At 32.2% G+C, this 12,746-nt stretch overlaps 1 protein-coding gene across 9 annotated transcripts in view; it reads left to right on the top strand.

The window, feature by feature from the left end:
- The window catches only part of LOC129983669 (cell adhesion molecule Dscam2-like), a 194,705-nt gene that overhangs the window by 40,720 nt on the left and 141,239 nt on the right, over positions 1-12,746 (top strand). For all 9 annotated transcript variants that reach the window (XR_008785433.1, XR_008785432.1, XM_056093244.1 and 6 more), the window contains exon 2: positions 8,117-8,288. Coding sequence is in view for 7 of the 9 variants with exons in the window: in XM_056093244.1 (XP_055949219.1) it covers positions 8,150-8,288 (139 nt within the window). In the remaining 2 variants the exon portion in view is untranslated. The remainder of the gene's footprint in view (positions 1-8,116; positions 8,289-12,746) is intronic.

The raw sequence follows: 12,746 nt of genomic DNA on the forward strand, positions 1-12,746 counted from the left end.
AAAGAAATGTCCTAGAACTAAGTATATTTTAAATAACACCATATGTAGAATATCCCTGAAAAACAAGCTTTAACTGAGAATGAATGAAACGAGAAAAATATATTCTTAAACCGATCCAGAAAGAAAAAAACCAAAGACACGTTTTCGTTTTGTTTTCATTTCCATCCAAACATCTTTTTTCCCCCTCCCCAAGTCTGTCGAACGACTTCATTGCACCCATCGCTATAAAAATCTCAGATATGCCCATACAAATGTCTTTCTTTGTCGTTTCAACTCCCCTTCCCTCTCTCCCGAGGAATAAAAGTTTGCATTTCTCCCCAAAGATGGCGCAACAGGCGCTTCAACGAGACCATTCCGGACTGCGAAAGCAGGGGATACAAACTGCTTCATTTCGAATTCTCGGCCATTCACGGGCTCTGCGGGTCAGGATCGTTCGGGCTTTTTATTTGATATCGCCGAGTTTTTCTTTTTCGCTCTCTCTCTCTCTCTATTTAGCCTTTCTTTCTCTTCGCTTTCGGGATCATATTACGCGATCTCGAATTCCGCCTTAACTGATTTTTGACATTACGGTGGGATTTACGGAGTGGATGTCTTTCTTTCTTTTTCGGCGATGTTTTTACTTATTTTCTCTTAACTAGGTTTCCCGATTGTCCAGTCAGGCGTTGGACAGGGATTCTTTTCGGTACAGGGAACAGTGGAGTGATGGGAAAAGGGCGCTTCTTAGTCTTTTTATATGTCGATATAATAGCAATAAAATGCTGTTATAGTTATTAGCACCTTTTTTAATTGTCTGTGTTAATTAATCCCTCGTTTATGGGATTCATTTAATCCAATTTTTATTATCTTATTATAATTTTGTAGAATTTTAAATTTAATGTTTATTACAGAATATTCATTTATATTCTTTTTAGGATTAATGTTACAAAAAGAGAATATTATTGTAATTAGAAAAAGGAGCATTATTGTAATTAAAAAAGGGAAGTATTTATTATTAAATAAAAGTTTCTGCAAATATCTTATAATAGATTTAAAAGTCTTTGCATTCATTTAAAGATGAAACGATTGATACTAGTAGGTAGTTAATTATGTTTGCTATTTTTGAATTAAAATGAAAGTGGATTTGTATTCCTGATTCAATTATGAATACATTATTATATAAATCGAGTAAAAGAAAATTAAAGAATCATGACACTCGCATGGCGATCCAATTATAAATTAAGATTCTGCTCCTACCAGTCAACATAAATTTATCCTATTTTCCGATTTAGAACTGTAGATAATATCTTATGAAGATATCTATCTTATCACAATGAAGTTGGCATGCACGAGTTAGCCATTAATAGATCTTGATTCTTTCTATCACTATCAATTCGTCTGGTTTTCACAATTGAGATTTTGAATGGTATCTTCAGTTTAGTTATATTGAAGTTTCTTTTTAAAGCAACATTAAGGTAATTTTGGGACGGAAATCGTAATTTTGAATCGTGGTCAGATGACGAGGATGACAACTGAGCTGTCCCCCTCTCCTAACTTCCGTGCCACACCAGCGGGAGTACTTGAACGGTATCTTCAATTTTTTTTAATGAGCATACCATGCCTATTTTCAATAAATGCTATCAAAACTTGCGTAGTTGTTTACTTTCATCCAGGGTAATTGTGATAAACTGACACAAAAGTCGCATTTTAATTTAATAAAATTCAAGAGCTGTCCCTGCTTCATTTTACATATGTCGTTATTCTTTTTCATACCACTGTTTAGGAAGGGCTGGCGAATATACATGTACATATAAAGCCATAATGACTCTTATTTATTTTAAGATAGAGATTTACTGCGTTCTTATAATCGCTTATGAACGCAATAATTTAATAGCTGGATGCCTACATCTCTGTTGCTTCAGTGGAATATGATTTGATTTTTTCATTATAAAAATGTTCTCTTTTGAAGTCACATGTGCTCTATTCTGTTACGCCCTTTTAATTCCTAGTCACATGATTAGTGTGTCTGTATCTTCTTTTCCAAACTACTTCAGCTAACTCGGATTTTGTATACACCAGACCTATACATTTGCAGGTCATAGGTGGAATCGTGTCTGAGGTAGACTATTGTATGATGAACTCCGAATGGCAGTTTTTCTTCACAAAAAGCAAAATCATGTATTATCAATCATCGAAAAGATGTTCACACTTTTGATGCAGAAATGTTTATATATTCTTCCCTCATCTCTAACAGGTGACTTAAGCATTTGTTTTATGAGATGCGTGCTCATTTTAAATTTAGAAATTATGTTCTTAGAAAGAATATCTGGAGTTAACCCCTTAATGTTAGAGTAAATTCAAATTAAAAAATTTTAATATTCTATGCAACTTTTTCTTTTCTCTACTGTCGTTAATTTTAGAGGAAAAATTTATATTGGTTCCTAATAAAATGATATCCACAAATCTGAATTTGATATGTGGCATAATTTTCGAACCATTTTTTTCTCATGCATTTTGAAGGCTCAATATTCGGGCTTCTCTTTCCAAGAAAAATTCAAGGTGATAAATTATGATTCAGTTTTTCTGAAAAGAGTTTTTCGTCGATTTATTTTAAATGAATTGTAATTATAATAATGTTAAGCGTAGTCTGTTTGCCTTTGTTTACAAATAATCATAGGAAGCGATGCACTTGGTAATAGATAATGTATGATGTATATTATTTTATATTTTCATTGGTCTTCCTGCATAAATAACAAAGAATTCCAATATATTCACAGTATGTTGACTTGTATTTTGTGACAAAGTAAATTGACTTTACTGAAAATTATAGCAAATTTAGAAAAATGGCATATGTGTTATGAATCTTAATTTCTCCCTTCACTCGTTTTTTTAAAAACTTATCTCTGTGTTTTAATATTAGGATGTCCCATAAGTTTCTTTCCTATTTATAATACGAAATGAATACACAGTATTTACTGTTTAAGATATTATTTATTTTGTTATATAAGAACCCTTTTGCTGTATTACCTTCTTCTATCTCTCAGGAAGCCCCTCTTTATGCCTTCTTTCCAAAAATGTTGTGTTTTGGACAAGAAATAATCATCGAGGTGTGCTTTTACTTCGCTGAGGAATTTAAAGCGCTTACCGCGAAGATAATTTTTTAAGGACAGAAAGAAGTAATAATCAGATGGAGCGAGATCTGGAGAATATGCAGGATGTGGTAAAACATCCCAATCAAACTGTAAGAGCTTTTCTCTTACGACTAATGCAATATGTGTTCTCACGTTGTCATGTTGAAAAACAAAGCCTCGATAGTTCATTCATCCTGGATTTTTTTTTTTTTTTTGCCATGGCAGTTTTCAACTCATCCAGTTGATGACAATACTTTGTAGAATTTATTGTTTTACCTGGAGGAAGGAGCTCGCAGAAAATTACGCCTTTCTAATCTCACCAAAAAGACAAAAGAACTTTTTTGGCGTGCGACAGTTGAAAGTCTAGTTGAAAGGCATTTTTAATGCCTATTTTCAAATAAAATCCAAATTTCGTCCCCAGTGACAAGTCTCTTTATAAAGGGATCCGTAGCGCGATGAGAAAGAAACTTTTGAGACACCCTAATATTAATTGCTTTATATTTATATGGTTGAATTTCTTTTTAAAATCTTGTGCTTTTCAAACTTCGTGTCATAATTTTACTTATTGTTATTGGATTTCTTCTTATTTTTTTAAGGGTCTGCAGAAGTTGAAAAGCGTGTGAAAAGTTGTTTTTATCAACATTATATTGTTTTCCATAGAGATTTGGTGGTTGTCTTTAAGCAAGTGATTGATGAGACTCATTAGTTCATTTTAACAATTAAATGTAAAGAATATTTTCAAAAAAGTGAATTGTACTAGTAATTGAAATCTGTAGGGAAACATGAGTTGAAAAGCAGGAATGTTGTTATTTTTTTGAGTATCCTTCAATTAAAAATGTTCTGGCAAATATTGACTACAGCATTGCGCAATATATATATATATATATATATATTATTTTGTTTGCAGCAGAAGGCAGGTTTGAAGACATAGACGGGATGTTGCATTTTTAATTTCGTTTTAATCTCAATCGGGAGGCAGGCATGGTTATTTACAAGCAGGCGCAGCGCGACACAAAAGCGGAAGTAAAGAAAAGCGCGAAACAAATTATCACTAATCTTATATATAACATGGGTTTTCCGGCTACGTGGCCTTTGTGTTGACCTTTGAGAAGGGCACCGAAAGTATCATTTTCATTTGATACGTAGAAATGATTGCTGAATAATTTTTACACAGCTTCATACGTGGAATGGTATTAGGGAACAAGAGAACACTTTAGAATGACCCCGACATGGGCCGAATTAGACAAAAATTTTGGAATTTAATTTAGATTAAATTAGATATTAAAATATCATTACGCACGCACACACGCACACACACACAAACACATATATTTCCATTATTGTTGATGATTATTGATAATATTAATAAGATAAAAAGAGACAAATTTAGTTGTCCATCGAGCGTTTTATTTTAAGGTGGAATTTTAGAATTATCAAATGGATAGGCATGAAATTGTAATCGATTCTGTACTCACTAAAATTGAATAATAGTACTCGATGATCATGAATTTGTTTCAGCCAATTTCAATATTTTTATTGATATGCTGGAATAACAAAACTTATTAAAATCTTCATATAGAATTTTTTGATGATTAAAATTGTTTCATACACAAGCAAATTAGATGAACTTGTTGGTATCTAATCAAGATTGCTCGGAATCGTAAGAATATCTAAAAACTTGAAAATAGTCATTAATTCTACTGGAGTTATTACTATATTCCATGCACTTCAATTGACATAGTTTTTTCGCATGTAATTATATGTGTTAATGTGGAAAAGACAATTTTTTGAGAAATTATGAAATTTTTTTTTATTTCATATTCCTAATGTTTGAACGAGGTTATTTATAAAACCATTTGAATTTTGTTTCTGTATATTTCTGGGTAGTCGTTAACTCTGACTTTCATATTTGTATTTACATATGATTTTATGCTATTTTACATCTTTAGATACTATTTTCTCGAATTTTATGGGGGGTTTTTAATGAAAAACCTCATAAATAAAAATGTCATGCATATATTTTTGTTCAAATTAGGTATAATAATTTCTCAGCATGTTCTGCAGTTCCTGAACTAGAGAATAAGTAATCTATTCATTTAGAAATATTTTATCATTATTTTAGTGCTTCACAGTGTGGAAAAAAAATTGAAAATTTCATTTCATTTATAAGTCAAACTCCAATATTTAAAGAATAGATAGAAATTTAAGTTATTCTTTAATTCAGGTAGATAATATATTTCTTAAACTATCTGCAAAATTTTAAAGAAATCATTTGATAATCTTTTTTAATTAGGAGGTTTTTGCTTTATACCTCTTTTTATCCAAAAAAACCCCTCTTTTTTTATTTATTTTTTTAAACTTTTACCACTTAGTAGTGACATACCTTAATTTCGAACTTATAATCGTTACATCTTGTGAAGAGTTTTCTAAGAAACTCTTCATAATTGGCTCTTTACTTTTGTCTAGATAAAATCGTCAGTAAATCTTATTCGGCCATTTTATCAAACATCAGTGTCGTATCATTCGAGGTTTTTTTTTTTATGATATACCCCATAGAAGTGGTCATTTGTATGCTATTTATTATCTGGAGAATTTCTATTAATGAACATAAAACTTAATTAATATTCAACTGTTAATTTATTGGAGAAACGGAATCGATTAGATAAAGAGAAGAAACTCTAAATATCAACTCGATGCATGGCCGCTTAAAAGTCTACATTTGAAGTTCAATTTCGGTATTTCAAGACTTTTTTTTCATAGATTTCTTTATCATACATTACAAGATATTAATTTAAGCATTATTATTGATCATTTATGGATATCTTTGATATTATTTTCTATAATATGAAAAAAAGACTTGTTGTGAAAGCTTATAAGCCAGTTAACAACTACGCTACCCGAGCAATTGCTTTTGTATCATGGTCATGTTACTGGACTGCGAACCACAAGGTCCCAGGTTCTATCCTCGCTCATACCAATCCACCACATTGGTGACCTTGGACGATGAACCTTCAACCTTCGTACTGTTGTTGTGGCGCCATCTACCTACAGCAATCCAAAGTCGTCATACTCACTTGACGCAGCAACCACTCACCCACACAAGCTCGCCATAACGCTTGGCGCTACTCAACTGGGTATAGGCCCATTAGACAACAGCTAAATGTATCACCACTGAACAGCCATATCGTTCGTCTCACCTCCGACTCACGGAAGGGAGAGTCTGTGGTGAAAACTTATAAGCCAGTTAACAACTACGCTGCACGTGCAATTGCTTTTGTACTGTGATCATGTTACTGGACTGCGAACCACAAGGTCCCAGGTTCTATCATCGCTCATACGAATCCGCCACAGACTTAAATTTAACTTGATGTTAAAGTAAAAGTGCTCTTTTTCAAATTGCAATCTCAAGAGGTCTTGACAAATTTTTAATGTACCTATATTTAAGAAATATCTGTACTTAACAAGGAAATATATAGTTATGAAAATTTTTCATTGAAGTTTAGAAGTCTTTACACCGAGACAACAAAAGGCCAAGAAACAAAATGATAGCGAATGATGTACTAGATACTTGACTTCAATTTTTTTGCATTCATTCAACTTATGATTTTATTTAATTTTTATTTTAAGCGCATTTACTTAAGAATATTAATTTAAAATTCTCCCCAATAGAGGACAAAAAAACCCCAATTTTTACTGATACATTAATTAATGATGACTAATATCAAAGTGCCGACTGGTTCTCATTCTAATCAGAAATGTGAATATTTTGGGAAATTTGAAAACAAAGAAGAAACGGGGAAATCTCGGTATTTTAATATTTCTTCAAAGTAAAGCAAATTTTCTACATGTCTAAGATGGTTCTAGTAACACTACATTATTTTGAGGTGTAGTATTAAAGTTATATATATCTGAAAAAACTCTCTAGAAATCCTGGGATATCGGATAGTTGTGTATGAAGTAATATGATCAAAAAAAAGAAAATGTCAGAAGACGGTTATTCCAGTGTATATGATTATAAGATGCTTTCTGGTAATCTTATATTTGTATATTTTTGGCAATTGTCATAGAAGTTGAAACGAGTAAGTAATGCAAATAAAAAAAAAAACCACAACGAAATTATTTGTTGTTAAATCTATAGGTTGACTATATAATAGACCGGGGTTTGAAACGATTTAATTTTAGCTTGATTAACGCTGGAATATTAATATGTCAAGAAGAATTAGATTATAAATTTTCATTTTGATGTTTTCATTTTTCCATGCGAATCATTAAATTGAGCGCTAACCTATTTTCATGTTTAGCAGTAGCAGGAAAATGCAATTTATTTTTTGTGTCGAAAATCTTAAAATGATGAATTTTTTTTTATCTTCACTGTTTTATTAAGTGTTAAACCAGCATTGCTTGTTTTAGTGCTGCGAACATTCCAATAAATAAATAAAAGGATAAATAAGCTTCTATCGCTGTTTTAACAGATAGCACACAGTTTTCATAGATTTAGTCAATTCAAATATACCGATTGTTTGCGGAGAGAGAGAGAGAGAGAAGCTTTAGAAACTAAATGTTTCACAAATGGGACAAATTAGATATTGTTTATCGTGCATTCCACGGAAAATCAACATAACGCACTGTCTTTTTACAATCGAATGTTTGGAAGATTTTACATCACTGACGCATCTGGAACCATCACTTATCTTATAAATTCAGTCAATGCAAAAATGAAATTTCACAACAATGACACACTCTAGAATCTCTGGAAATACCTGGACAACCATATAAATGTACATTATTTAATAAAAAGCACGAGTTTAGTAACGTGTATCATTTTCCTGTGTTTGTAAAGAAACTGTATTAATTTTTTTGAATTATAATGAGTTTAATCACGATTATTATTTTGTAATTCCTCTGGACAGTTAATTATGTTACAGCTATAGAGGATTTTCTTATTGGTTTTTATTTATGTTTTAATTACATTGAGGGAAATTCTGAAGATATCTGCTTCCCTTTTGCAGGAAAGATGCCGAGGCCGACGGAGAGCCGCCGTCATGCCATGGTCGCCGCGACGCCCCCCGTGGCCCCCAGAGGAACGAGGTCCGTCCAGCACTCGTCGTCCTCCTCTCACTAACATGATTTGGAACACGCCCAACTGGCCGCTCCTGCTTCTTCTGCTCGCCTACGTTCGAGGTGAACATCCCTTCTCATTCCCCCTCTTCCCGCGTACAGGTGTCACACTCACCCCTATTCATGCAGTCATGCCAATCAAGCAAAAGAGACGGCCTTTATACAACGAAAAAAGATATAGTCACAATATCGTATCTACTATTAATAGATACCATTCTCATTAGAAGGGTACCTAGTAACCATGCCTCTTTTACAATTCCACGTGTTTACCAAGCAGTCAACTATCGAATATGCTATATTTCTATTTATATATTTAGGAGAAAATATGCCATTATTTTCAAGTGCCTAAATGAATACTTGATAATTTCAATGCAGAAATCTTTGAAAGAAGATAATATTTTTAGCTTATATTTCATTTTGTATATCATGTGTTTTAATGAAATATAGAAAATCTGTTTACATTTTTAAAAAATTAAAAATTTATATTTTTCTAATTTGCATCAGATCTATTTAAGTTATTTTAACGTGTATTTATAATTTTTGTAATTAATTTTTTCTTAACAGATTAATAGTCTTTCATTTAAACATAAGAAACCGATTTTTCATATACTTCTCCTCCTCCCCCCTTTCCTGTATCAAGTTGAATTTCTGAAGACAAACATAGGGATATGTTTTTGGAATGTCAACCTAACACCTTAAGTATATAAAGCTACTTTTCCCAAATTTTGGTATTTTTCATGACAATAATTAGAAACCTGCATGGATGTGCTGCGTTCTGATTCGTTATTAATAAAAAAAATCTTCAAAAATTAAAACTAAAATAATTTTTATTAAACTCTCATATATATATATATATATATATATATATATATATATATATATATATATATATATATATATATATATATATATATATATATATATATAGTTTTTCTGATTTCAAAAACAGAAAAGGGAAACGTAAGAAGTAAATAATGAAGTAAGAAATAAACAAACGAAGAAAGTAAAAACTGTTATTAAAAAAAGGGATCTGACAAACGGTCTCGGTTAGAAAAATAATTTTTCAATTTTAAAACGAACCCTTTTTCCGGTCACGAAAAGATCATAATTTTAATCACAAAAATATTCGACAATTTTACAGATAACTCCATAATTTTTCCTGTGTATATCTATATATGTCAATATTCCGCAGGGGGTGGGATATTGGAAAAGAAGAATATTTCAAATAGGAAAGCATGGACGCAAACGAACCCATAACGATGTAGGGAATGTTTCGTGTCCACAACTTCATTAGCTTTCATAGAAAATCTGTTTAATGTGCAATCAGTCATCATTCGACTAGAGGATTTCACAAAAGTAACATGAAACGTTATACGGGGAATGAACTTGCAAATATTCATCTAATTTACGCTACCCAAGAAGAAAGCTGTCTTTGAACTAAACAAACGTATATAGTGCTCTACCCTACTCGACATGTGCCACACGTGTTCAATTGTGCGAAACTGTTGGACATTTATGGCACGCATCGTGCTTTTTAACTGAGTATTTGTTGGTACTGGTGTTAATTAGGGAATACGCCTATCCACATGGACAGTTTTAGTAGAGGGAGCCGTCCTACAGTCTGTCAAAGAACAGCTATGTTCTGGCACACGAAATCTGCAGTTTCGCAAGCAGTGTAACGAATACTAAATAAGAAGCGTTCATATTCTTTTCATTTGCAAATAGTATAGTTATTAGAAGCTAACAGCTATCCCAGGCCTGTTGCTTTTTGTCAAAGGCTCGTGCAAAGGGGAGATATTGATCGTATTTTCCCAACGCATGTGATTTTCATCGATGAGGAGTCCCCCTGTTTGTAGAGATTTCTTCAACAAATGCAATCCCCATGTGTGGACTAATCAAAGCGCACACTGTACGAGGGACAGAGATATGCAATAACATTTTTCAGTCAATGTGCGCACTAGGATCGTGGGTGACTATTTACTGGGACAGTATTTGCTACTCAACCTCACACCTCACACAACCACTCACAACCTCAATTTTTTAGGCTGTATTACTAGTTTTTATGAACGAGGCTGCTGCTGTTATTCTCTGGCGAATGTGGTTTCTGTAAGTGGCACTTCTGTGCATTTCACAAATGATGTGTGTGGTTACCTAGCCTGGAAATTTGTAGCTCAATGGATTAGTTATGGCGAACTGATTTGTTGGCTACTACGGCTGACGGATTTATCGCCAATTGACTTCTTTGTATAGGGTGCGAGGAAAAACATGATGCACGAAATCTCTGTTGCCAATGTTATGCATCTTGTCACATGCATATCTGTTTCCATTACAAATATCCGGGAAATACCAAGTCTATTCCAGAAAATCCGGTTGCCTATGCAACGTCGTTGTGAGTCATATTGTCACGTAGATACTCTAGTGTGAAATGCAATGACACACACAAGAAGTAGAGCTAAACGAATTTATTAACTCAACTCTGAACTGAGAACACAGTGACTGACAAATCTGCTTTTATACTAGCAGGGAAAGTTCCAGAATACTTTTCTGGAGACAGTATGAAAAGTCCAGAACACGTGTCTGGTAAACTAAAGAAAGGTACAGAATCTTCTGGAACATGAAATGAAGGTAAACATAAAATCAAGGAACTAAATATTGACACAGACTGTGAGCTCTAGCTGGATTCGAACTTACGATCCCTTGATTAAGAGATCAGTGCTATGACCATTCGGCCATGGAAAGTCAATGTCTTTTCTCAATGCTTCAATATTCTAGCAAGTGGGCGGATGCACAAATAAATGTTTTTTAAAATTAATTTCTTGTTATGTTTTCTTTCCATCATAAACGGGTTCATGTTGCCCTACTACATAACGTCTATGTCCATGCTTTTTTATGTGAAATAATCTTCTTTTCTAATTCCTTATCTCACCACCAAATATTGATGATAAATTCAGAGACACTTTGAAAACTTTTTTTTTTCAATTTCCTTTTGCATACAAAAAATATTTTGTAATCTCACATATCTTTGCGTTTAATTTTTGACTCACATTATAAATATAAATAAGAGATAGTGTAGGTCGATGAAACTTCAATAATTTGCTTTAAAAGAAATTTGCTTGAAAATATAGAAAACTTTCATTTTTGGGTATTTATATTGCCTGAATTCGCTAAAGAATCTAACAGAAGCAAATGATGTCCCAATATTCATGTATAAGGAGTCCATAAGGAGTAATACACGGAAGTCTTATTTAGTTGAAATATTGGGATGATTTTCTAAATTATCTCGCATTTATTAAACACAAACGCCTTGTGATTGTTTTTTCGAGATCGTAAAATTTTACTATGTGATTTATAGTCGTATCGTTTATATTTCCCGTTAAGCATTTATAAATTTATATATTTTTTTATTACAGTAATATTTGAATCTGTGCGAATATATCCATTTTTTATGATTAAAATATCAAATTCAGAAACAGATAGAAATAAAAGAAAAAAAAATAGTAAAAAAAAAATGCTTATTTTTTTATGAGTCAGAAAAATGACTCTCAATTCATCAAGTCCTTCATGTAATGGAGCTAGTTTGGAAGGATGACAATATGCTGTTTAATTTAAAAAGCAAGAAGCTGACATATGACCTGATCATAGAGATGAGCAACGAAATGTGTACATCGTTTGACACAAATAAACAACAGTTATAGGCTTGATAAAAGTTTTCCCTTTCTAATGAATTACAAGCTATAAAAATATTACATATTGTACATGCAATGCAAGTTTTCAAAAACATAATTTAATATATTGACATTGAAATAAATCCATTTTGTGCAAAATTTTTATTTTATTAGATTTAATTTATATCGATGTTACCGTCAAAGAAGGAAATAAGAGAATGGCAGCATTTTCTTCTGTTATCGTTCATCGAAATGACTACTATGTGAATGTTGTCATTCACCAAAAAATGTCGACGTTGTCAAATATCGGTCTTTCACTGCAACATTAATATTATGAAAGCTACATTCATGATTATGACGATTATGACTGTTTCTTCCAGACTGTTGCTTTTATCTTATGTAAAAAAAAAAAAAAAAAAAAAAAAAAAACCTTTACATTTTTTTAAAGTAACTTTCCCTCCGGTGAATTTGGATGTTTAAATTTGTAAGTACAGATCTGTGCGATTATTAGGGCGAATCTCGGGACGAAATTCGAACAAGATGTATTCTTGAAGAGAAATTATATAACGGAAATATAGTTCCTCCAGAAGTCCTTACCAATTAAAATTATTAAAATATTTGCACGTATTCTCTCACACATTTTATGAATGAAAAGGGAACATTAAGTGAATCTAAATTAATTAAGTGTCATATATTAACCAATTAGGTCCTAACTTCCGAGTTTTCCGTCAATCGCATAACATCGCAATAATACTGTATAGCTTTCCTGCTCTCAAAAATAAAGCCGAGTATCTAAAAATAAGATGGATCGCTGAATAGACGCCTATCTTTAACCTTTAGAACAAAAGAAACGAAA

Source organism: Argiope bruennichi, chromosome 9 (genome assembly GCF_947563725.1).
Source record: "Argiope bruennichi chromosome 9, qqArgBrue1.1, whole genome shotgun sequence".
NCBI lineage: Eukaryota > Metazoa > Arthropoda > Arachnida > Araneae > Araneidae > Argiope > Argiope bruennichi.